Below are 26,000 nucleotides of genomic sequence, written 5' to 3'. Positions count from 1 at the left end.
TTTGTAGGGGTGGTGCCCCAGTCCCATTATCAGCTTCGTGGCCTCCTCTGGACTTGCTTTGACAGTTCCATGTCCTCCTTGTGCTGGGGCCACCAGAGCTGGACACAGTATTCCAGGTGGAGTCTCAGCGGAGGGGATTAGAGGGGGAGAGAATCCCTCCCTTGACCCGCTGCCCACGCTGCTTTGGATGCAGCCCAGGATACATCTGGCTTTGCGGGCTGCGAGCGCACACTCCCGGGTTATGTTGAGTTTTTCACCAACCGCCCCCGCCGTGTTGGCTCTAAACTCAAAAGCAATGAAATGATCCTGGCCGGGAGCGAGGCTGACAGCCCGGCCCGGGCGCTGTGTCCGCCTCCTCCCGCTTCCTCCTCCTCCTCCTCCGGGACTACGGCTCCCAGCAGCGCCCGGGCTGAAAGTGAAAATAAGCGCCAGGTTACGCTCCTGTTTGCGCCCTCCCCTCCCTCTCTCCCTCCCTCCCGGCGGGCCGCACGTGTCCTTCCTTTCCCTTTTGTTTTCCGCCCGCAGGCCGGCTGCACTCCCGGGACGCGCCCGCTCCCCCCGGCGCCGGGACCCGCCGGAGCTGCCCCCGGCCCTCCGCAGCCGCCGGGAAGCCGCGGCAGTGACGGAGCCGCGAGTCCGGGCTGCGCAGGAAACTTTGCCGCTTCTCTCCGCGCTCCCCACATGCGAGTGGACAACGTGAAGCCGGCTGCTGCTCTTCCTGCCGCTCCCGTTCCTGCTCCTGCGGCTGCCGGCGGGCCAGCGCTGCCCCCCGCTCCGGCCGCTGCACCTGTGCCCGGCCCCGGAGCTGCGCCGCGGCTTCTCCTCGCCATGTGGGACTAGGAGGGGTGCGGCGTTCTCTCGGTGAACATGGATGCGGCGGGCAGGGCCGGCGGAGGGGAGCAGAGCCATCCCGGCAGCGGCGGGGACGCCCCCGGGGACACGTCCATGGACCGCTACCTGCGATCTCAGGGCTTGTACAGGAAGAAAGTGGCCAAGGATGGGTCCTGCCTTTTCAGGGCTGTGGCCGAGCAGGTAACTGGTTACATAAACAAAGCTCCTTCTCACGAAAGCATGGGAAGTGGATCTCATTAGTGGGTGTTAATTAGCGTTAAAACGCAGACAGGTATAGGTTAAGGTTATGCGGTCATGTGCCAGTGAAAAACATGACTTTATCAAAATAATTTCCGCCTTGCGAGGCGAGAGAAGTTACGTGTGTACAGCTGCCTCCTGCCACCAAGAAATCCTTATCTGTTTTGACCTTCCACCGCCTCCTCAGCTTTTTTCAGTGTAAGATCTCAACATAGCAATACAGCTGCTGGGTATGAGATTGTCTAGGAAAAGGAATTTAGTGGAAAGAGCTGAAAAGCCACCTTCTTAGTTTTGTTAATTAGTTGACTATAAAATTAGAGAAAGTGAGTAATTTATTTTCTGTTCTTCCTGTTGAATTCCCCTCCCCCATTTCAGTGTTAGTGTTAAGACAGCGTCATCTTGTCTTAAGTACAAGCAAACAGCAGTGGGAGCTCTGGTGCTTCTGATTGTGGGAACCCAGATTCCTGTGCTAATTATACACCGATCACTTTGTAAAAAAATATTCCTTTCCCCGCTGAATTGATAAGTTCAGGCAAGCAAACATTATTGATTTGCAGTGGGTATTTTTTTTTATCTCAAGGGAATAGACACACATATATATAAAATGTATATTGCTATTCTGACTTTTAAATTAATACATAAAAAGTTTCTCTCACACTCCAGTGTTGATAGAACTTTTTTTCAGCTATTACATTTTTAACATCCCATTCTTATTATGGAATAACTTAGTTTGGAAATGATCTCTATGAAAGTAAGGTCTTTAATGCAGAGTTATTAAGTGTTTATCTGCAAATTTGGTCTAATTTGTATACTCGTCATTCAGAAAAACTGAATTTGGAAGCGATTTATTTTGAGGGTGGTGTATAAGGACTGCAAGAGACGCTGCAACTTAAATCGTCTGGGACTTCCCTACATTGTACTGAGATAACTTGGAGTCTGTGATAAAAGTAATAGTTTTCCAGTAGAGATTTGAACAAGAGGTAGAATGTAGGTGTCATATTGGGAGCTGAATTCCTGGCTTCCAAAAAAGTGTTTGGGCAACAAGCCTCTTGAAGAGAAGGTAAACATGCACTGTTAGACTTGGTTGGATTTCATTTGAATGAATGCATGTTGGTAGGTGGCTTCCTCATCCATTCCTGCTGTAACTTCCTTCAATTAACTGAAGTTCTTTACAAAGGAGGCAGTTAAAGATTAACAATAAATGCTGTGCATTTGCTTTGTAAATCCTCCTGCAATTGAAGATCTGAATTTAGCAAACCTGTGAATTCTGCAGTTACTTAATTTTTTGTTAAGTAACTGAGGTTTGACTTGCCTGAAGATGTTGCTGCTGAATGAGTATGCATATTAAATATTCTTAAAAATAAAACGAGAGTATTTCCAGGCCTGTATTTAGGCAGCAGTCATTAATTATTTGTGGCTTGTCATCAAAACTCCTCAGATCGAGTGTCACCTTGTTCTCTTTCTCCCTTTGTAGGTGTTGCACTCCCAGTCTCGGCACATTGATGTTAGAATGGCTTGTGTAGACTATCTTCGGAAAAATAGGGAGAAATTTGAAGCAGTAAGTATTTTTGTCTTCTTTGTCAGTATTTAAGAAAAGTTACTTTATTCTGTCCACTTCATTATATTCTGCACCTCCCTATGTTTATGGTAATATTCATCATAGCTAAATAACAGTTGGTGCTATTTAAATTAATTAGCACATATGTGCTTGTAACTCATTTTCCTAAGCCTGGAGAGACTTGTGTACTCATTGGACTGGAGTGATGTGTGGGAGAAGTTTTTAATGCTCATGGAGAAAGAAAAGCAAACTTAATCTTCAGTAGTTTATAGTGAAGCTACTATAATCTGGATTTTAGTTTAGTATAATGCCTACTTTAATAAAATTTATAAAATGTTCTTGTTGTGCTAACAGATTGCTTTTCTAGTATATAAGGGATTTGACTGATAAGTGAAATATTTTCGGGATCTGCAGTTTATTATGCATTGGCACTAGGATTTTTTCCTTAAACATCTGTAACTGAGCTTTTCATCAACCATGGATGTAAAATATTTTGGTATTCATTATACTTGGTCAATGCTGTCAGTGTTTATGTTATAAATTCCGGTTTTTCCTTCCTTTTGAAGGAGCATTAATCAATAATGGTGCTTCTGTTTGTGTTTCTATGGGTTCTAGTGTGTATACTGTTACCTGATTTCCAGGACAGACAAAAAGGGAGTATGTGTAAGGATTTGCTACTAGAAGATTACTTTATTTTTCTGTTCTAAATTTATTGAGACTCAAAGTACAAAGACTGTTTCAGATATGCACTGGCATAGGGAAGAGCAGGAAAGCAGGAATAAGGGTGTGTCTTTGTGCTGTAATTTCTGACATAGTACCCTCAGCTCTAATGTGAGTGATCACATAAATGTGGAAGTTATCAGGAATTAATGATAAAAAAATACAACGGATCTCTCTGGGACAATGCTGCTCTGACTTGACTCCTTCTAGTTGTTTATAACTTTTGGATGTCTCTCTTCTTACTTCATTTTTTCTCTGCTGACTTTTTAATCCCTTTCTTTCCAGAATTAACCTGCTCACTCTAGTATCTGCCTCTCCACTTCTGTTCTCTTGTTCTGTTGTATAGTGTTTTGAAATTCCATGCCCTTTTTAACTCTTAAGTGTATGTATGTTGTTTCCCATCCCTGCTTTTTTAGCCCTAGCTGGTTTTAGTATAGTTTTAGTATTGTTTTGGTCTCTTCCATCCAAACTCCTGGCCTCAGTGTTCTTTTTTTTCCCCCTCAGACATTATCCCAAGGTATAACCTCTCCTCTGTCCATCTTTGCTGTCCTTCTGAAAAGTCTCCTTTTTAAGTTTCTTGTGAGAGTAGGTATTTCATATTTGTTCTCATTTCCCAGTGTTGTTCTCCCATGGGTACCTTGCTTCAGCTCTGCTGATCTTTGCTTACTTTGTCTCTCACTCTGCTTTGTGTTTTCTGTCTGGAATACACCACTGTTATCTCTCTTTAAAAAACCCAAACAGCATAAACAACAAATGCCTCTTTCCCATATCTCCTGGTTCAGCTGTTCCCTTGCTGCCTCCTCAGTAGTGCCTGCTCTATTGACATGGTGGTGCTTCCTGAAGTTCCTCTTCTCTCTGTCTATTGTAATAATTTCAGCTTGAATTTGTCTTTTTCTCCACTAATACTGTTGTAACCAAGATTTCAGGAGTGTAGCCACCATCTTCATTTCCATCCTCAGCCTTTCTTGAAGTGCTGTGTTGCATTCATTCTCTTAACTCTTCAGTTTCCTATGAGAACTTCCTGGTGTCCTTCCTTTCTTCCTCTCTGCTTTATCTTCAGGTCATTTAATTTTGGCACAAAAAGTAACTGCTGTCTGTGATCATGTGTGGCTGATCCACCTTCTTAAACTTCACACCTGATTGGTTTTATCTAAATTAAAAATTTGGGCGAGGCTTGTTTCTTCTGCTCACTTCCAAATGGCTAAAGCAGAACTTTCAATCTCACTACTCCACTCAGTTCTCCTTATTCTCGTTTCTTCATCACTGTGGGCAAAGAGGCCATCTGGCTTGTAGCTTAAGTTCTTAAAGAGATTTCCGTCTTGGTTTGCACTTCTGTAGATCTTTATTTCAAGTAAATCAAACAGATTGTGACTGAAGAGCAGTTTTTAAAAGCGGCCTCTCTGTGGCCAGTGTGGCTGAAACACTTTGAAGTTAAGATGCCTCAACTACTGCAGCATCTTTCTCTGCTCTTGACAAATGTGAATTTGGCCTCCTGGTGTGTGTTAGAGAGTGCAGTTGAAAGATCACTTTCTTGGGCTGGCACTTGAAGTGTATCCTGATTGTTTGCATCCTTTGCTGAAAGTAAAAGCAGTTTGAGGTGATACAGAACAGAGGAAAAAGTGCTATATGAGTTGGCTGTACTAGATCTTACTACTGCTTCCATACTGTGCAAATGTGTCTCCTGTTTCTGATTTCCATTGCTGTTTATTTAACAAGATCTTTGAATTCAAGTCCACAATTCCTCTCTTCAGTGATGCTCTGCATGCCTGAGGTGAATTGCCCATAAACATCCACATAACATCATCTTTGCTTTCTTCCAGATGCCCCATTTGGCTGCTGAGTTTTTTTTTTTTTTGGGGGGGGGCAGTTTTGCTTGGTTTATTTTGACTTGTGTGATGATTTTGAAAGCTGTTTGTGTGGTTGTTTTCTGCAAGGCAAACCTATGTGTTTGACTGTTCATTCCTTCATCTTGACATCCCTTTATAATTTAGGTTCTAAGCTTTTTGAGGGCAGGGGAGACTTCCATTTCCAGTGGTACATTCCCATTCGTACAGTGGGTCACAGGTTGGGGATTCCATATGCTGCACTGTTAAAAATAAATGACTAATTACTGCTGGTTGTTTTTTTATTTTTAATACAGTTCATAGAGGGGCCATTTGAAGATTATTTAAAAAGTCTGGAAAATCCACAGGTATGTTAAACCTGATTTATAATAGAAAACAAGTACTTGTGTTGAAGTTGGTAGTTAATTGGATTTTTTTTTCCTCTGAAGTGGTTTCATTGATCTTAGGTCTTTGAATTATGTGAATATATAGTTTTATGTATGTACTATCTACTGTAAAATGATTTGGGAAATTGTGTTTTTATGTCTTGCTGAACTCCAGATTCAGTATTCATATATTTATTTTCAACAATGATCTCTTGATCTGCTTATGAGGAGGTATAATTGTATGTTTTTTAAACTTAGTTTTCTTTTGTTTTCAATACAGGAATGGGTTGGACAAGTAGAAATAAGTGCCCTTTCTCTTATGTACAAGTAAGAAAATCTTTCAATATGCTTTACTGAGATAATTTCTGTTGCTTTGTTAGTAAATCAGCTGGAACAGCAAGGACAGAATTATGTTGTACTGGACCATAGTCCTCTGTAAAGTTTTAAATGAATTTGAAAACTGCAGCTGTCCAAGGGATTAAATAAAAATAGAAAAGTGAATTTAGAAAATGGCCTTTAATCTGGAATGTGAATAAAGGTTGGCAGTAATGCCATGTATCTCACCTGCACGGCCAGTTGTGGATAATCTCATACAGTTTGTATTTTGTTAATTTTAATATCCTAGTTTTTTCTGTTAAAATTGCTTTTCTTCCTGTTTCTTACCAAGGCTTTAGTACTAACCCTATTGCTCATATATGAGCTGTACCCATTTCCTATATTCTAAATCTTTCTTCACATTGTAGTGAGAAACAATGTGCTGAATATTTATAACTGCATTCTAATTATTGTGCAAGGGAGTGAGTAATCCACAGCATCTTCACTGTCTGCTGTTTATAAACCCATTAAAAATTCAGAATTTCAAAATGTTTACTGTAAAATAATGGCTTTGTCTATTGATGAGACAGCTGGTAGAAGAAGGAATCAAAATAGTTAAGTATTACCTTTGGGCACTTTGAGTACTATGTGTGGGAAATTGCATGGAGTTCTATCTCTGCATTTTGTGAGGTGAATGGGCCAGCTCAGAGTTGTTTGTCCTGCATGGATGGGGGAGGACTGAGCTGAAAGTAAGAGCAGAGCTTGGCTCAAGAGGCTTAGTGAGAAGGTCTGATGGTTATACTGAGCCAGGTTGTAGAGGGACATAACTCAATTTAAGTCAGCAGAATTGGATGCTTAATCACATCAGAAACTGGATGGCCACAATCTGTTGTATTTCTGACCATGAGAAATGTATTCTCATAAATAGGAGTAGTTTATTTTGCAGTTGTGCCACACTGGTATCCAGGGCCACAGCTGATAAATGAATAGAGACAAATCCTGGTTGATAAAAGTGGATTTTTAAAATTTCCGTGGAAAGCATCAGGAGGGTTTTGTGGCACAGGTGCAACTTTTGTGTGGTATTTCACTGTAGAGGTGAAGACACAAGACTAATTGCTGCCATACTTGTTTTGGGAAGACAGGCTTCTACTGAAAAGGCAATTTAGAGTCTCAGGGAAAGTAGGAATAGTGGTAGAGGTAAGGGTAAATTTTGCTTTCTTTCCTGTATGCTGGCAGTCTAAAGGGAAGTAAGAATTTCCTGTTGTGTTCCAATAAGACTTTCATACTTTTCAGGCGTAGGATAGAAATTCAGTACAAATAGGTTTAATTTCACTTTGACTCCTCAGACCTCTCACAAATATAGGTTGGTTATCTAGTAAATTTTTCTTTGCTCCCTGAAGTGGGTGGATCTTCTTTTCCTTTCAGAATTGCTTTTTCTGAGTAGTTTTAAAAAGTTCATTTTTTTTTAATCCAGAAACTGTATATATACTCAATTATTTTGCAAGACTGATAACACTTTTGCCTATGTGAGAAAGAAGTTGAAGGAAGTGACAGGTTATTTAGCAAAGAACTCTAAGAGAACATTATGGATGAAAGGGAGAGAGAGAAAATACTTGTTTAAAGTCATGATAGAGATTGATTATAGCAGAGGAAACACCAGGTGTTTTCTGTGGTTATATATCTTCCTTGAATTTGACTTCAGTGCTCAAAGTTTTATTGATACTACTTTCAAAATAAATTCATAACTGCTACTTTTTTTTTTTTCAGGAAAGATTTCATAATATACCAGGAGCCAAATGCTTCTCCTTCACGTGTAACTGAAAATGGCTTTTCTGATAAGGTAAAAAAAACCCCCCAAAACTGTGGCTGCTGTGACAGGCTGAAGTAATACTACTTTATAAACAGCAAGTAGTTGAGTGTGACTTATATTATTCAATTCAATGAAATGTTCTGAGAATTCAATTTTAGCAGTTTATTTTGTACATGTTTAATGCAACTGTGCTGTTAATACCCGTAACACGTCTTTTTAAATAAATGGGATGTATTTAGGGTGTGGCATATCTTCCTACTAATATAAAATTCTATAAAAATCAACTTTCAGGCATTAACCTCTGTCTTAAATTTTTTGGGGGCTTTTGTTCAAATTCTGTTTGCTTTAAAGGACATCCACCAAACATTTTGATTGTTTTATTGATACATTGAGATCCTGAGAGATAACAAAGCATATGGGTGCCTTAAATTGAATTTAAAGGTAGTGCTTATGAGAAATCAAGTGAGATGCAAAGCCTAAAATATCTGTGTGATTTTTTTTTAATAGGTATTGCTGTGCTTCTCCAATGGAAACCACTATGATATTGTGTATCCCATAGAGTATGCAGAGAAGGCTGCTCTGTGCCAGTGTAAGTATTAAGCTGTTAGTTAAAACCTCATATTTTTATCAAAAATCTTAAAGCTATCAGTGTAGGTTTCAGGAAGAGGCTCTGTGTGCAAGTTTATTATAGTCATTTTCATTAGCTTGGTTTTCAGTTTGAGTTGTCAATAACTATATGACCAGCATCTGAAATGGTGGCATAAAAACTGATTTAGCTGGTAATCGATTTTGCTCTTCCACTTTCTCCTCCTCTTCTCCAGCTCTGCTGTACGAGTTGCTCTATGAGAAGGTGTTTGATATGGATGTAAAGAAGATCATGGCAGACCTTAGTGCTGTTGGTGTGACAGAGGAAAGTAATGGGAGCAGTGAAGTGTCCGCTTCGGATTCGGAAGATGACAACTACAGGTGAATGAAATTGAAAAGTTACCTGTCAACATAGGTTGAATGAATTTTCTGAATTTCTGGTGGGCAGTAGACTCCAACAGTCAGGGTTGAAAACACTTAAAAATTACTAAGAAAAGAAGCATGAAGAGGTAGGGTTAGAAATGTGAAAGAATGCAATGTGTAATCTTCACTTACCTAAGGGACAGAAGCCTTCTGTTCCTCCTGCAGTCTAGCTTTGAGTCTCTTTACATAATGGATTACTGCCATTGCAACATGTGCCTCTTCCTGTTTAGAGTAGCAGAATTCCCTGGGAAAGCTGTCAGTGTGCCAGTCTGGCATGGTAAACTCTGTGAGAATGACTTGGCTTACTCTGCAGCTGAGTAGAGGTACAGGAATCTGATCCAACTTGTGTGGCTTCCACATCTGGGGGCTGGAATACCTGTTGAGGTGGAGTGAATGCAGACATACAGATATAGCTTGCTCCATTTTGATCTTGATTATTAAGAAGTGGGTTTGTATTCTTTTTGATGGATGCTCTAGCAAGCTTTGAGATTTCGACCTGACTCCTTTTGCACAGTCATTCACTGTGCCATTTTTGCATTTATATATTGGCAAGTTTTCTTTTGTTAATAGGGTTTTTGACTCTGGCTTGTGTGAAATTCCCCTGAAACTGTGGAAATAGTGTATCAGTGGATCATGTCCTCTCTTCCCACTGATTGTTCAGCCCTTCCCTAGGGCTCTGCTGCATGGCATGTGGCAGAAGATACTCTTTGAGCTGTTAGGACCTGGTTTCTCCTACATGTTCAGAACGACAGAAAGGAAGATGATGGAAATCATTACAGGAAAAAAGAGTTCTGGGAAAGGGATTAGCTTATTTTGGTGTTTGGAAAAAAGATACTAGGGAATGTTGCCAATTAAAATACAAAGTATTTCTGCCTCAGGAAACAATTATTATAGCTAAATGTCAGCTAGTGGAAATCTTCTTTATTCCTTTCTGTTCTTGGAGCTTTCCTAGGATTCAAATGCAGTAGCCTTACCCTGTATCTTTGGGATTCCTAAGAAAATATCCTGCTAACCTCCTTAGCACCTTTGGAAATAAGGTCATATACTCACTGGGGACTGTGGAACTCAATGGTTTTGATTTAAACCATATGTCCTATAATGCAGGGGCTGGCGTGTGTGTATGTGACTCTTGACCCAGTTAACACAAATTACAGACATTTTACTGAGTTTATGAAGTCCTAAATCTTTTACTTGTCTTAGAGTTGACTTCAGCATGTTTCATCAGCTAGTTTTCCAGCAGATTCTTTTCATTTTATGAATATAAGCTTTTCAATTACGTTGTTATTAAATGCAATAGTTTGGGGAGAAGTTAATGCTGAGAGTTATCTACAGCTCTTGTAGGAAAAATACTTGGAACTTTCTCTGTGGAAAGTATTTTTCCAGTGATGTCAGGTGTAGAAAATAGGAGTAAATTAGAGTGCCTGATGCAAGTTAACTAATGGAGTATGTTTTGGTTTTGAGGGGTTTTTTTTTATGTCTGGTTTTGCCATGTTTTCCTCATGTAGTTGCAAAAATTTGAAGAGGACTTTTTTTTCCTAAGTGACAGCAAAGCACACATCAGATAGACTTCATAAAACTTGTACTTAAACCCAAAATCTTACTTCTTTATCAAAGAAAGTTAAAAATACAGTTTTTGTTTTGGACAGCTTTTTCACTTCAAGAGTTGAAGATATTCTGTGATATGCTTATTGTGAGGAAAACATGTAGAGAATGGTAGTGTCACTATTTTTTATCCCCTTTTGGATGTGTCTTATCTGATTTTCAGGCTTTAGTAGTGCTCTGATTCATTATGAAAACATAATATGCTTCTCCTATTACAGAAGTAAAGCTACAACAGTTAGTGATATGAACGGAATGAAGTCTCTTTCTGGCAACAAGGTATTTATCAATTGAGATTTATTTTCTTTCTCATAATTTGTACTTGGCTATATATTTTTTAGTATCGAAGGTTCATGAGAGGCTCTTGAGTTAATAGCTTTCCTAACCTGTAATATCCTAAAATCTATGTGTTTCTTTGGAAAGTAATGTGTATTTTTGATGTGCTCAGAGGTGGATAGTATCCTTTTTAGTGCTGCTTAGTTCTTATATTTGTCCTGGCATTAAAAAAACACAATTTAATTTTTTTTCCCAAAACTCTTTATGTATTTGTAGCATTTTTAAGTTTCAGTACAAGGCTTGAGCGCTGTGATTGAAAAATGCAAAGCTGGACATGTCTGTGTAGCTGACCATTCAGCACTTTGTTCTGTTCCATGCAGCACCTTGAGAGCAATGGGAATCCCACCTCGTTGGTGTTGCCTAAAAAGGTTCTGAAATCGCTTGATCCCTTGGTTTACAGAAATGTTGAATATGATGTTTGGCTCCGATCCAAATGGGGTGAGTAACAGAATACTTCCAAGTTGCAGCTTTTGCAAGCTGTGTGACGTGAAGCCCTCCTGAAGAGCTGATGGCGAGTGGCAGTTTGGGTTTTTAGTTTGATTTTCCTCACATGGGTCAGTGGGCAGATTTAGGGCTGGAACATCTGGTTTGCATTTTTACTGCATAGAGAAAGTAATCCTTTTGGTATATTTAAACTAACAGTGTCTTACTCCTTCTGTATTTACAGATCAGCAAAAACAAGATTTCTCTATTGCTGCTGGCATGCAATACTCCATTGGAGATAAATGTAAAGTAAGTAATATTGAATCATAGTTTATAGACACATTAATATTTTGCTCAAGATGTCCATTTTCCCTCCTAACTATTTTGATATTGCTACTTTCTAAATACTTTTGGCTTGTGTCTTCAGCTTAGGATATACTTCTTCTTAATTGTTGGCAGTGTTCATGACTTACAGCATACATACAACTGATCAGTGTAATTTTGCTCCATTAAAAATCCACAAAGTTAACTCCAGGAGTACATGTAATAAGATGACTGGGAGCCTCAGTGTTAAGCATGGAGCTGTAGATCCACGTGTTTGTTTGACACTGGAGATTGGTGGAGAATAGTGATTACTCTTTGTATATTGGCTTTGATGAAATCTCAGTACTATCAAGTACAGCTTGCTTTAGTTACTGCAGATCCTGAAGTCTTGGGTGATTCTTCCTCTGAGGGTGTTGCAAGTGTGTTACACAACTGGTCTTCAAATTCTGTTAACATTTGTATTAAGTGTTGCTGCTTAAGAAGAGGCAAGGTTTGCCATTAAATTCTCAATTTGTAGATTAGTCTCCTTAAGTGTGTTAATTAAACTGGTGGTGTCAGGCTAAACATGTTTCTTTCTAGGACATTTGACTGACTATTAAAGTTATTAATATTAATGATGAAATATTCAGTTGGGGTAATTGTGCAGCACAGGGGCTCTTTCAGTTTGTACTTTTTTATTTGTGTATTGGAATCAACCATACTGACTAAACTGCAGGGAAGACGCATCTCCAAACCAAAAAAAACCCCTAAAAAATACCTCACAAATCCACAAGCCCTCAACCTCCCAGCCTCCAAACCAGCGTAATGCCAAGTTGATTATTTATTGCTTAATAGTACAGACTTAAAATTTGCATTTAAGACACTAAGGCTGTCTTGTGTAGCATTTATTGAAGGGTACAGATATTATTAGGAGAAAACACTCCAGTACTTAACATATTCTCTCTGTCAAATTTTGTACGTATGTGGCAAGGCAAGTAAACACATAGTATAAAAGCATGGGAAGAAAACATGAAGTGAATAGTGAAAATTAGAATTGACCAAATGAATGCAACTGTAAAGCCAAAGACTGTAGTGAAACATGTAGAAATTTATTTTTTATTCAACAGAAGAATTTTAAGAACATAGAATGCCAGTCAGACAAGTAACACTATGATCATGTCTAAAGAACTCTTTTAGTTGTTCTTAAAAAAACCTCCTGAAGAATAACTCCTGAAGTAATTGGTGTTCATTATGTTTGTAATTAGGCTACATTTCACTGAAGTGAAGTGGATTTTAATAGGGTAAAGCTTTGAGTTTTGTTGTGAGAGAGAGTGTTTTCAGTAAAGTTGAAAAGCCTTGCTGCACTGATTGCTTTTAACTTTCTCATGTGGTTTTGAAATGCATATTTCATTAAGTAGTGTTCCCTAGCAAGCTGTTTGTTTGTGGGCTGTTTGTTTAGTGTTGTGTGTGTGTTTGTTTTAATTGTATTTTTATTTCTTTTTGAAGAAGCAATAGAGATTGAAGATTGGCTTTTGATTCATTTACTGAATTGTGATGTGTATTTCTCAGGTCTTCTGTTGCCCAGAGGAAAAGTTATGTTTCTAACATTGTTGATATTTTAAAGAGTTACCGCCTCTCACAATCATCTTTGGAGCTAATCCACTTTTTTTCTTACTCTTGTTCTTTACAGGTGCGCTTAGAACATAATGGGAAATTTTATAATGCCCATATTCAAGAAGTTTTTTCAGAGAATGGGCCAGTTGTTGTATTTGTAGAAGAGCTTGGAGCAAAGTGAGTGCTTAATCTCTTTTGGAAGGGAGCCCCAAACTAAACAAAGCATTACTTTGGTTCCGAGTTAACTTCAGCCTCTGAAATGTATCTGTTTCTTTACTTGGAGTGCTACTACCATAAATTTGTTAAGAAAACAGCATACTATGAAAAAAAGGAGAAATTGATTTTCACGTCATACTTTCCACTAGTGCCAAATAGTCTGGGTATTACTTGCAAACTAGAACAGTAACTACATTAATAGTATTTTAATTTTATTTTTTGTGCACAAGATTCAATCTTAAACAGATTGACTAATAAGGTGTTGCTTGTACTTAATAATTAGATGCTAGATTTGTGACAAGCTTTTCATATTGAAAGGTCCATTAAAGCACTGAGCTCCTCTGGTGGTTGAGTAGCTCTGCCTGATTTCATACGGAGTGTCAAGTTGCTGTTTAGATCAGCATCATCTTTGCCCTACCCGGGACAAAAAATGTGTTCAAAATTGTTGTTGTGGGTTGTGAATTTGATGGTTTTGGTTGTGTGGGGTAGGGTTTTTTGTTTGTTGGGGTGTTTTGGTGGGGAGAGAGCAGTTTGAGACGTCCCAAGCTCTGCTGTAAGTTCTAAGACTTCTTGGTTAAAAAAACCCCGCACTGACTGTAGTTTGGGAAGAGGAAACACTTTCAGTCGAGGTAAATGAGGAAGATGGCCATTTATCTCACTTGATTGCCATTAAAAAAAAAACTTATGAGATCTTGAAGATTATCTTGCAGTTTTAACCCTTTTTAAATTGGAATTTAACCTGTTTGAATGTCTGCCTTTCAAATAACATCAACAGTTGCTTGGACCATCCTCCAGCATCCTCAGTTAAAAAGGCAGTAATTGTTCTGGGATATACACCATCAATGTAACATTTTTCAATCTTGGTACTCATTGCAGCTTTGGTAATAAATTTATCTAAGTATTGCTTTTATCTAAGTATATTGCTTTTTGGGATCATTCTCTTTTTTTTCGTCTGCCTTGAAGACATTAAAATAGGCACTACTACACGAATGGTTAATCATTCTTTACTGGATAAGTTTGTGTCAACTTACCAGTTTTATGTAAAGAGGAAAAAAAAAGTTTGCTGTTCTACACATTGCTTGAGTATTATCGTAAAGGCAAAGGACTTTGAATGCAGTGTTCTCGAAAATGGAAAGATCTGTCAGTATTAGTGAACATATATTAATTTGTGCAAGCCCCAGTCTTGTATTTTAAGATGATATTCCCTCCATAATTCCTTGTTTTGTAGGCATGCTGTCTCACTGAAGAGCCTTAAACCTCTTCCACAGACCTCTCCTATGGAGGGCTGGAACACTGTGCCAGGGAAGAAGATAAAAAAGTTTTACCCAACGTGGGGGCAGAATGCTCAGCCTGGTAGGACTGTACCTTTCTTTGTGTGGCAGAATCTTCTTTGTCAGATGTATTTTGTCCCAAAAGAGCTTAAAAAATGATTAAGACAGAAATCTTGCCCGTTTTCATGTTGTTATCACAGATGCAGAGTGCAGAGGGCCAAAGAATCAGAGCAAGTCAATCAAACCCCAGTCAGCACTACCTCCTCGACTTCAGCATACTGTGGGAACCAGGCAGCACCAGTTCTTGTGTTCTGGGCCCCAACCTCATCAGACCTCAACTGAGCAAAAAGCTCTGGGCAGGAGTCCTTCCCAGTCTTCAAGGTAAAACTGCAAACAGCATCTTCCCTGGCTTGAACTCTTCACTGAGCTTCTGGAAGCCCGGGTGTCCGCTTCAGATGCTTCCAGCATACTCTTGAAATTCATTGCCATGGAATTCTTAGGAAGTGTCCCAAGTCCTTAAGAATACGCACAAGCATGGGAAAATTTTTTTTTCTTCTGTGGCAGAAACTGCCTACAAAGCCACAATTTTTTCTCTGGAAATGGATGTTAGTGTGGATTTTATTGTAGTTTTTGTTTGGGGCTGAAATAATGTTGCAAGTGCTTCTTGGGCGTGGCTAAGATCTTCCCTCAGCTTCTGCTGAACCTGTCATAGGGGACTGCTTTGTGTTCTGATTTATCACTTGAAAGGAGTATGAGAAGAGCATTTTGCCTGCATTTGTTGGTAGTGACTTTTTGATTCCTTGGGCTGCTGCAGCAGAATTTGTTTCCATCATTGCATCTTTTTTTTTTCTTCCTCCTAACCCATGAGTTTGTATTGGGTTTGATCTGGAATTTTAGTCCGAGTGACCCAGCTTCCTTTTTTTGCTGTGCAGGAAAGCAGAGCGTGAGCGAAGTGAGGAGCTGAGCCATGGCAGCAGGGACTGTAACTACTTCGGGCTGTCTCCAGAGGAGCGCAGGGAGAAGCAGGCCATAGAGGAGTCTCGTTCCCTTTATGAGATCCAGCAGCGGGATGAACAAGCTTTTCCAGCTCTTTGCAATGTATGCTGTATTCCTTGTAATTAACAGTGCACTTTCCATACTTGGCTATGAACCTTTCATTAGGCGTTGGTTTGCTGTCCTTGAATCACACTGAAATTTAGAAATTAGGGGTATTCATTTTGCACTCACTTTGTAATTAGAAATACGGGTATCTACAATGCTTTATATGTTAAAGATAAGAAAATACAGATAGTAGTTTATCCTGGGAATAATTGAACATCCACCACACAGTGCTTTAGGTACATAAATATGGGAGACACATGAGCATCTGTAGCTGTAGGATTTTGGAGAGATCATTCTATTGATGCAATTTTAATGAGAGTGGGCGGGAGTCTCAGTATATCCGGGAAGTGAGTGGATACTGTGGGTAAAGACCTACTCTCTACATAGCTTTGTTCTGGAGATGTGTGGGGCTTTTTGGGTTTAAATCCTAAGGCAAACAGAAACAAGAACAAGGCTGGGAAGAATGACTTGTAGAAGACTGAAGCCTAAGGGACAGAGGTTGCTCTCTCCCCCTGAGCAGTAACAGTTTGCTGTATCTGCTCACTTGCAGGACGAGGATGTGATTTATTGTCTGAGGGAAACAGATTTTGTCACAACAGCTAGTGACTTGAATGCTCTTAAAAGGGCACTTGACAAAATATAGCAATGAATGAGAAAGAGTGAATGAATCTGCAGAATACAGATCCAGAGTCCCCCCTTCCCCTTTCTGCCTATCATAGACATAAATATTTTTTATCATGGGGACATAATAGTATCATAGCAGATAATGGTAAAGTGTCACTGGACTGATTACATAAAGTGATATTTCTGCTTTTGTCAACTTCTTCAGAACCAGTCAGTCTGTCAGGCTGCTACACAGACTGTGGATAATGTAAACCAGAAAAAGTTCTCAAATAGTGAAAGAAGAAACAGCAAGTGTACAGCAGAGGTAGAAGAGCAGAAGGAGAAAGGTAAAGCTAAATGGGTTTAGATAATGGTTTTTTTTTTTGGTTGCTTGATTTTGTTAGCAGCTTCAGAATTTATTCAAGATTGGGGCATCTGTTTAGGCAATGAGGGGAAAGCTATCCTAAGTAGCAGTACCAAACTGAACTGGGCTGGAGGTAGCAAGGGTGTGGTTTGTGAAGAAAGTGCATTTTCCTGCTTTGTAAATGTGGCTGAGACTAGACTCCTGGCTGGGATTTTTGTAGTAAATGGGATGAGAAATGAGAGAAACTAAAAGACTTACCAGAGCTACCCTAAATTAGATCCTTTTGAAATTCTACAGTGTGGCAGAAAGTGCCAGTGGGAGGAGCCTTAAGAGTTATTTATGAGGAAAGCAGGTAAAAGTATTCACTGTTAAGAATTAGCGTTCCATGGTACAGGAAGGGGAGAAGTTGGTATACAGAAGGGTTGGAAAAACAAACCTGTTTACAGTAGAAAGCTCTGTCACATGGTCCAAATTTTGTTTGAGTTTTCTCCTTCCGCCCAATCAGTTACAACACTTTAGCTTTTCTTCATGGACTTAAAGCTTTTCTTCTTCTGTGAGGAAGTGGAACATGGCAGTAATAGATGAAAGCTGTAAGTGCCAGGAGGAGGTAGTTAGTAAATCTCTACTAATTGCAAAGGAAATTTTTAAGGAATGCTCACATTTTTTTAAGGAATGTTCATATAGAGAAGGCTGGAGAGAAAGTAAAGACTCGAGTGTCATGATGGATTTGGCTGAAGGGCATGGCATGTCCAGCTTTCTCTGCTTTTTATGATGCTCTGGATTGTGTTGCCTCTTGTGAAAGTAGGTTAACAATCCTGTGGGAATCAAGTATACTTCCTGCTGAGTGTTTAGGGATTCCTCTTGCTGCTCAGGGATTTGGCAGTAATTCTCAAAGTCAATACTATTTCCATTTATACTGCTGTCTAGTTGTGACAGAGTATATAACAAGCTTTTAAAAAGTCTATATCTACTCTTGATAATCTGGGCATGAGTTTGATTGACAAGCAGTGTAGCCAGGTCTGAACCAGCCAGAATGTGAAGAACTTGTTCAGATCTTATTATGTCATGACTGTTTTTTACACTGTCTTGCCCACCGAAGTGCTCACTGGTGCTTGCGAAATGAAACTTTGTACAGCAGTCTGAAAACTTTTTTAGATTTTTTAATCCACTCTAACATTCTACACTGTTTTTACTCAGTCAAAAGTAGACAAGACTTTGAGCTTCTGTTCTTAACGCTTGAATTATTAAAATGCCAATCAGAGCACTTTCACTTTAAGCAAAGTACAAACTTCTGTTTCATTAGTAGCAATATAGGATGAATATATTTAAAGGGACAGCTGCATATCATTCCTTCTTTCCCCAAGCATCACTGAAATGGTTTCCAAACAGCAGTAAAGAACTCATGTAGAGCTTGGAGAACCCAGGTTGAAGTAGCTGCTTTGTTACTGCCCAAACAACTGTTTGTTTCAGGATGCTTTGATCTTTGGTAAAAATAGAAATTTAAGTTTTCTGAAGTAATATATACTAAGGTATAGATTTGGTTTTAAAAGTTTAATTTTGGAAAGACAAACTAACTGGCTTAAGTTGTGATAGCCATAAGTGGTGTAATGGTTCATTTACTAGGTTATGTCTTGGTGTTGCAGAGTCAAATTCCAGGCAGATCCACTTAAGTCAGAAGCTTGAGCCAAATTCATCTGAGGTAATCTTAAAGAAAAGACCAAATTTTTTTTTAATGTTATTGCTTCTCTGATACATGATTAGCAGAGCAATAGCTGCCTTTAGAGCTGTGATTGCTGCTGCTGCTTTACAGCTTTTAGTGAAATATTCCTAAGGTTGGAGGCTTGTATTTCTGTCAGCTTTCCTCAGCCCTGTAACTTAGTCTTTCTCTGCAATCGGAGTCCTCAAACCTGGGCTATCGAGAGCACTTATGAATCTGGATTTGTAATTGCTTAGCACAGTCTGTACTTTCAGTATAATGGGACCACAGAAGATTTGATTTTTGCTAATAGCTATTGTGTTAACAGACCATGAGCTCTGAAGTTCAGTGAAGATTCATGGCCTCTTGTTGGCTTTTAACCTTTGCTGTCCTTTCAATGAGCCAAATGTCACACTAGTATAATATGTGATGGGTGCTTAGCCCACTTTATATGGAGTGTGTTTTACTGTTTGTGAATAACTCTTTGTAAAGTTAATATTACTATTAGACTAGCTTTGTATGTTGTTTCTAACTTTGCTTTAGAAGAATAGTCAAGATGAGAGTTACCCAAAAGCTTCATCTCCTTTGGAACAAGTAAAAACAGATTCTCCGATTCTTGCTGAGCAAGTAAGAAATGTTTGTTTGATTTCAAAGTTTTCCAGTCAGGAGACTTCAGACAAAGGGGAGCTTCATCACAGCCACGTATGTATTACAATACTGGCTTTTAATTACACAGTCATTTCTATGGTGATAATGCTAAAATTTCATATTTACAGTTCAGAATCTGTTATGTCCAGCATAAAGATTGTAAAAGGACAACCTTTGATAGAAAAGTAAAAGTTTATCTCTTCTCTTCTGAGAGAGGGGTTATTTCATATCTTTCTACCAAGGTAACTGTGCTTTTCCCTTTGAATTCTTTAGCTTTTTCTTTTCAGGTTTCTCTGAGGTTATTGGTAATTGCTTGTAAGGGTGGCTTTTCTTTTGTGTGGGAGATACTTAGATGTAAAGCTTGAGGAGGTGGTTCCAGCACTGATAGTTCTGGTACAGGCATGGCTGGACAGAGCTCAGAGCAGAGCTCTCCACACAGTGATGCAGCTCAGGTCTCTGGGTATGTTCCTCATTAGTACTTCCCTGTGGGGATGGTGGTAGTCTGGGTAAGACTGAGTTGCTGGGGTCACCAGCCATGATGGGATTTAGATTTGTTTGTTTTTACAGAACTTGACCGAGTGCTTGCCGAGTGTAACTCCAACACCCTCTCCGGTCTTCTCTGAGGTGCATTTACCTCCAGCAGTGCCTTCTGTACCAGCCATTGTGCCAGCTTGGCCAAGTGAGCCAGCAACATATGGACCAGCAGGTTTGCAGAAATATTAACATTAATCAGAAATTACTAACCCTGGAAAATACTTGAACTCTCTTACTGAGCTGAAGATACCCCAGGAGACACGGTCTCGTATAATTTCACATTCCAAAGGCGAGCGTTCATAGGAACATAGTTTCTCACTACTGAAAACTAGTGAGAGTTGTAACAGATTTTTGATTGCCTGTGTGTACAGTTTGCTTGACTCCCAACCTGAAGGTATAGGAGGGTTGTATATTTAATTGGCTATTTTTCCTCTTGAGTGGGATAGCATTGAGTTTTGAGGATCTGCTTAAGGTAGAACATATTGTCAGCATGTTGAAACCTGGTAAGTGTTTGTGCTCTGTGTCCCACGTTGTAATAGGCTCCTTGGTTGACTGAGGACTCAGCTTGGGGCTTGTATGCCTGGAACTAATGTGATCCATTTGGACCCGAGCTGCAAAGCTAGTGTAATGGGATTTCTGTGTGCTGTGCAAACCTTGTGGTCTGTGGAGTTAGCTTAGAATCAGTAGTGCTCATTATATCAGGAGCTGCATTTTCTCTCACACTGCTGTTTCTGTACAGGAACCAGCTTTCAGATCAGCCTGCTTTGTTCCCGTGAGATAGTCTCAATCCTGTCTCACTTGGCTGTGTCTGTCACAGATGTGCAGCCGAGTTGATCTAAGCTCAGATTCAGAGTTGACTTTAAATGACTAGTCAGAATGAGAACTTCAGGGATTCACATAAAAGTTTCAGTTCCCCCATTTGTTTCTCCTTCCTATTTCCTTCTGGCATTCATAATTTTAAAAATAAACACGGGATCAGTTCAGCTATTTCTGGAAAGCTTAGGTTACTTCGTTCATTCTTTCTGAAAACTGTTCTCTGCATTTTCAGTCTTGCTTTTCTGATGTCTTTTGGTTTGTGATTATTTATATATACATATGTATAGATATGCATTGATACCTGTTCTGTTTTTTTATATGTATGTATGTATGTATGTTGGGTTTTTCCCCCTCTAGGTATTCCAACCCAAATACCTGCTTCTTCACTGATGCCAGGACCAGCAACGGGACCTGACTCTATTGTATCACAGGCTCAGGTAACATCTGCTTCAGTTGCTGGAGTTCCTGTGTGGCTACAAGCAGTTAACCAGCCTTTAATGCCTTTGCCTCAGACTCTGAATCCCTACCAGGATCCACTATACCCCGGATTCCCTTTTAATGAAAAGGGAGAAAGAGCCGTTGCACCTCCTTACTCCCTGTGCAGTACTGGGGAAGACTTACCTAAAGGTGAGAAATCTGAATTTTACACCGTTTTTCCTAATAGCTCTTCTTTTCTTAAAATGTAGATAAAGCAACTTTTTTTGGTCCCGTTGTTGTTCTTTGTCAAAAAGATCCAATAGTTGTCATTCTGTAATTTAATATGGGAGGGAATATTGAATAGAGTTGTAGCTCTTTAGTTTGCATTGCCAACATTGTGACTGTTTCAAGTGGTCACACCTGGAAATCTGGTAGGATCATTTTGTGGTTCTTGCCCCACCATAACTTGAGGTTTTGTGCATGTAAAGAATTGTCTTTGGAGAACTGCTCCTGTCAGAATAATAGGTTTGCTCATGTAATTTAAAAGCTTGGAAGCTGTTGAGCATTTCTTTAGTGATCTGGGAAAATACAGGTTTTGGCATACTATGAATGCAAGGTATGCCCATAAAGAACATCTCATGTGTGACTGCACAGTGGTGTTGGTTTAGTGAACTGTTTCTTTAAAAACTGGAAGTTCACAGACTGTTAAAGCTGAAATTTAAACTGCTGCTGTGTTCTAGATATCTTACTGTGAGGAAACACCCCCAACTAATCAAGTGAAGACATGCAAGCAATAACTTAAATACCAATGTCATCTATTGAAATGGAACTTTATGCAGTTTTTTGTATCAGATTAAATATTTTAGGTCTTCATAAATATTTTTGGTTTTTTTAGATAAGAATATTCTTAGATTTTTCTTCAATCTTGGTGTGAAGGTAAGTCTTCAAACTTACTTATGTTTTCATGTTTGTTATAAAAATCACTTGTAAATAATGTTGGAAGTTGGAGTGCAGAAGGTTTGTTGCTGCAGCTGTACATTTCGAGTCCATCTTTCAGTTTGAAGTACTCTTTTATTTTGTGTTCTGTTAACTGGGATTCCAGCAGTTGTCCACAGTGCAGTTCAAGTCAGAAGAAATCAAATTCATGTCAGTAGTGAGAACTATTGGCTTCCATCTGTGGCTGCACAGCCAGCAAATTGTGCTTTACAAAGTCTCAGATAAATTGAGTGTGAAGTTGCTTATTTCGGATGACATGTATAGGGAATGAGAAAATGCCCTCAGACTGCAGCCCTGGCTGTGTACTGGCAAAGCCGGTGCACTACAGATCCCAAAATCTTTCCCTGGAGACACTCCCCTAAGTAACCTGCATGTCTGTCCTTTCTGCTCAGGTTTATGATAACAGTATTTCAGTTTTTCAGTAATTACAGTAGTGTGCATGTGTAAATGTGGTGCACATCTGTGTGTGTGGTTGGAGAGGATGCTCAACCAAATCCCAATGTTTTCTATTGCTTGACAAGGACTAATTGTTTGCTTTATTTCTCCCTTCTGCACATAAAAACTGTTCTTTTTTTACCTTACTCCTTCTGTCAGGCAAATTACTTGGGTCAAGGTGCTGAGCTCTACCTAATGTATGTCTCTAGGCTTAATAGGAAATCCCTAAGTCATTAATTAGCAAATGTTACCACAACGCATTTTAACAGAGTGGGTTTCCTAAGCTGACGTGCTTGGGACTCTCCTTACTGCTACTGTGGATTATTTAGGATCTGCCTGTAGTTTTGGCACTTCAGCACCATCTGCTGGTCCCAGCCCACGTTCTAGTGGCTGTGCTGCTCCGCTGGTGTCACAGGGCCCGGGCCCGGGAAATACCCTCTGCGTTGTCTGTCTGCTGCTCTGCTCCAGACCCTGCGCTGCCCACACCCTTCCACTGTACATTGAGAGGGAAGGGGCTCCTGCAGATAGGCTTCAGGATGGTTTGCTCCAGGGATTGTTTCTACAGAACCCAGTTCATCAAATGGAACTAGAAAAAAGGGAAGGGGTCACCACCTAAAATGGACAACTTCAGTGTTGTGGCCTTGGCAAAGTGAGGTCTAGTAGAAGAAATTGTCAATTAAGAAGTGTGATTCTGGAAAATGAGTTGGAAATGTTTCTCTTCAAACACATAGCTAGAACTTGACTTACTAAGTGAAGCTTTGTCTTTAACTATATAGAAATTGTTACTCAGTTTTCTTACTGGTCATATCTGTTGCCCATTTCAACTGCATTTGGAAGGAAAACAAAAAAATAAGAACACCATCCTAGAGTCGTAGGATTTAGATTTGAGGGCAGTCACTGTAAAGAAAATTAGCCTTTATCTCCTATAACTGTTTCAAGATGGTAAATGACTGGTGTGCTTTTATGTCTCTCTGAACATTCAAAAGACCAAATAACTGATATTTTTTTCCCCCCCTGCTGTCTTGCAGGCATACAGTTGTCCTATGTGGGCACCCCATTCTTACCTGTACCCCCTGCACCAGGCCTATTTAGCTGCTTGTAGAATGTACCCAAACGTGTCCCTTCCTGTGTATCCACACAACCCCTGGTTCCAGGAGGCTGCTCCCACTCAGAATGAAAACGAAACTGCACGACCAAACAGGCACTTTGCTGTCCAGACCGAGGCCAGGTCCAATGGTCAGATTCCACAGGTTGACAGGTCTCCATCACTGCCTCTGATCATACCTTCAGCTCAGGTGACAGAAAGTCAAGGACAGGTTTGTGTCGAACAGGAGAATCCAGCGCAAGCTCTTCACGCGAACTACGAGGAGTCCCTGAGAGGGAAAAATATGTTCCCACAGCCGCCTTTTGGACACAATCACTTTCTAGGAGCTGTTCCAATAGCACCTCCTTTCTTTCCTCACTTCTGGTATGGGTACCCAGTTCAGGGTTTCATTGAGAATTCAGTAGCAAGACCCAATGTTGTGTTGTCACCTGAGGACAAAGAGGCAGCAGCTGGCGCCTCTGCCAGCATGTACGTGGGTAAAGAATGCAGCCCTCCGGTTCCTGGAGTGAACTGTGCAGAGCAGCTTCAGAAGACCAACAGTGGCAGTGCCTCCAACACCGTCCCATTCCCAGTGGCTGCTGCAGGGACCCCAAAAGACACTTCAGCCAGGGCACCTCAACTGGAGCAAACCTGTCCTCTGGCTACTCCTAAGCCGAAAGCAGCTGGGCAGCAGCATCGCCCTCCACAGACACAGGGCCCAGAGAGGCCGACGGCAGGGCCCAGCATGCAGCCACTGCTGGCAGAACCTCCCAAAAATGAACTGAAACCCAGCACTCCCGGCCGGAAGGAGAAGCCTGCTAAAGGGAGAGAGTCCAAGGGTGCTGGGAATGTGCAGATGGAAAGCAGGGCCCAGAGAACGAGGGAAGAGAGCTCTGAAGATGACACTGAGGTTTCTGACATGCTGAGGAGTGGCAGATCCAAGCAGTTCTATAACCAGACTTATGGAGGAGGCAGAAGGCCCAGACCTGACAGGGGTTATTCCAGCAGAGGAGGATACCAGTTCCAAAGAAACGAGGAGGCCTGGAAGGGACCACCCAGCAGAAGCAGAGATGATGGCTACCAGTATCAGAGAAACTTTAGAGGGCAGCCATATAGGAATGACAGGAGAAGGGCAACACTGGGAGATAATCAGAGAGGGCAGCAAGCATAAAATGGAGTGGATAATTGGAAAATTTAAGAAGCAAAAAGTAATTTGAAGTAGCAGTTTAAAATCTTAAGTTCTTTTTAGTGAAGCTCAATGATATGTTTAATTTTTGGCAAGTAAAGACTAGGAGGATGTCAAGTCCTACCATAGGGTTTTTGGGGGGACTCTAGAGTTTGTCTGGCTTAGCAGTTTTTCTTCAATGTCAAATTAGAAAAAAAAAAAATAGGTTTAGTGTTTGAAAATTTTTTTCCCCACAAAGATTTGTGTTTGTGATAGAAGATGGGTATGTGCGTTTACTAGAGTGACAATGACAGCATTTGATGTGATCTAGATTCTAAAATTGACAGTAACATTGCACCAAATATAAATGTATATTTTATCATCCAATGCCTTAGTTCTGAACTGAGCTAAAGGAATTCTCAGCCTACTGCACTGTTGTCTCTGATATGCTTCCAACCCAAAGGCCTTTCATCTCAAAAAGAAAAAATATCTGTCAAACTTGAATGTTTCTCTTGTGTGTTACACGTATGGCAGCCAGCTAACCCTGTGTCTTAGGTATGTTGTATATAGTTCTTTTCATAATCATAGGGTATATTTTTGAATTTTAAAAAGCATTTATTTGTTGAAATCAAAATCAAGACAAGCAGTCAAGAATACCTGTGTATGAACTGATAAGAATGGCTGTTTCCACCACGAAATCTTCTTAATGCTGGTGTGACTAGAATGGTGCCTATGCCAACTGAATAATTACAAAGACAATAAAAATGTAGATGCTATGCATTTCCAAAATAATTCTGCATCTGTTATAATAGCAGAAGTTTTTTTAATGCCACTTTAACACTAATGCACTGACAAATCCTAGATATTTTGTGAGGAGATGCATAAAAGTACGTGTTACGTTTTTTTAAGTTTGTACGATTGAGCTACTGTTCAGTATTCTTTTGTTGTTGCACTGTTGATGTTTTGCATGTACAACTCCTTGCTGGAACTACTTTTAAAAGCAAGAATGGAGAGTCTCAGTGTGCTCTGCTCTTCCCTACAATTCAGAAGAAAGTGGCTTCTGCCTTATATTTTTACACTGTGTCAGAGTTCTGATGCTGTTTCTTCTGAGCCCAGTTATGATCTCCGCAGTGTTCCTGTTGCCTTTGCAGTCTGGATCTTCAGCTGTCCAGGCTCGGAGAGTGCAGTGTGCACAGTATTCACTCAGCTCTGTTGCTCTGTAAAATTGAACTGTTGTGTATATTTTTATATCTCTGTATACAGTAGTGTAGGTGATGGTACCCATTGTGTCTGAGATTGTACACCCTTGGTGCAGAAACCAGAGTGATAGTTACATGATAAAGAGTTTGTTTTCAAATGCATGCTATGTATAAAACTCTAATTAAAATAAATGTTTTGTCTTTTCACTTGCTTTCTAAATGATATTTATGTATTTAAACCTCTTGCAATGGCATTAAGTGAAGTGTTGTTCTTACAGAGCCAGTTGTAGTAAGCAGCAGAATGGTGAACAGGCTGTAGCAAGCAGCAAAGACAAAGAAGCCATAAACTGAATTTGGAGTTTTTGTTCGTAGGGGTAGGGGTCATGCTGGAAGCTTTTTGGTTTTTCTTTTTTTCGTCTAAATACTTTTTAATTCAGAAATATATTCAGGATCCAAAAGAGGCAGTCTTCA

At 40.0% G+C, this 26,000-nt stretch overlaps 1 protein-coding gene across 5 annotated transcripts; it reads left to right on the top strand.

Annotated features, from left to right (window-relative positions):
• Positions 1 to 727: 727 nt before the first annotated feature.
• Positions 728 to 25,736, top strand: OTUD4 (OTU deubiquitinase 4). Of its 5 annotated transcripts, XM_014880555.2 has the most exons (22): positions 728 to 1,032; positions 2,564 to 2,647; positions 5,508 to 5,558; positions 5,857 to 5,903; positions 7,659 to 7,731; positions 8,209 to 8,290; positions 8,523 to 8,667; positions 10,530 to 10,587; positions 10,965 to 11,082; positions 11,312 to 11,376; positions 13,061 to 13,161; positions 14,429 to 14,553; positions 14,672 to 14,852; positions 15,404 to 15,569; positions 16,402 to 16,522; positions 18,183 to 18,238; positions 18,779 to 18,937; positions 19,451 to 19,589; positions 20,591 to 20,670; positions 20,746 to 20,860; positions 21,546 to 21,586; positions 23,110 to 25,736. In XM_014880555.2, the coding sequence occupies exons 1-22, from the start codon at positions 868 to 870 to the stop codon at positions 24,334 to 24,336; spliced, it is 3,399 nt and encodes a 1,132-aa protein (XP_014736041.2). In that variant the 5' UTR covers positions 728 to 867; the 3' UTR covers positions 24,337 to 25,736. The 5 variants fall into 5 exon arrangements, with proteins under 5 accessions (XP_014736041.2, XP_088020191.1, XP_014736040.2 ...); XM_088164065.1 differs by having other exon boundaries at positions 18,782 to 18,862; positions 20,591 to 20,860; XM_014880554.2 differs by having other exon boundaries at positions 18,782 to 18,937; positions 20,591 to 20,860.
• The last annotated feature ends 264 nt before the right edge of the window (positions 25,737 to 26,000 follow it).

The sequence above is a fragment of the Sturnus vulgaris genome, chromosome 4, assembly GCF_052056855.1.
Source record: "Sturnus vulgaris isolate bStuVul1 chromosome 4, bStuVul1.hap1, whole genome shotgun sequence".
Classification (NCBI taxonomy): Eukaryota; Metazoa; Chordata; class Aves; order Passeriformes; family Sturnidae; genus Sturnus; species Sturnus vulgaris.
This window is presented reverse-complemented; position numbering and strand designations above follow the sequence as displayed.

What these genes read in the sequence shown, in the direction of transcription:
- OTUD4 (XM_014880553.2), top strand. Translation starts at nt 868, where the DNA reads ATGGATGCGGCGGGCAGGGCCGGCGGAGGGGAGCAGAGCCATCCCGGC. An exon ending in TCAGGGCTGTGGCCGAGCAG is followed by an intron (nt 1,033 to 2,563) that starts GTAACTGGTTAC and finishes CTCCCTTTGTAG; the next exon opens with GTGTTGCACTCCCAGTCTCG. An exon ending in TCGGAAGATGACAACTACAG is followed by an intron (nt 8,668 to 10,529) that starts GTGAATGAAATT and finishes CTCCTATTACAG; the next exon opens with AAGTAAAGCTACAACAGTTA.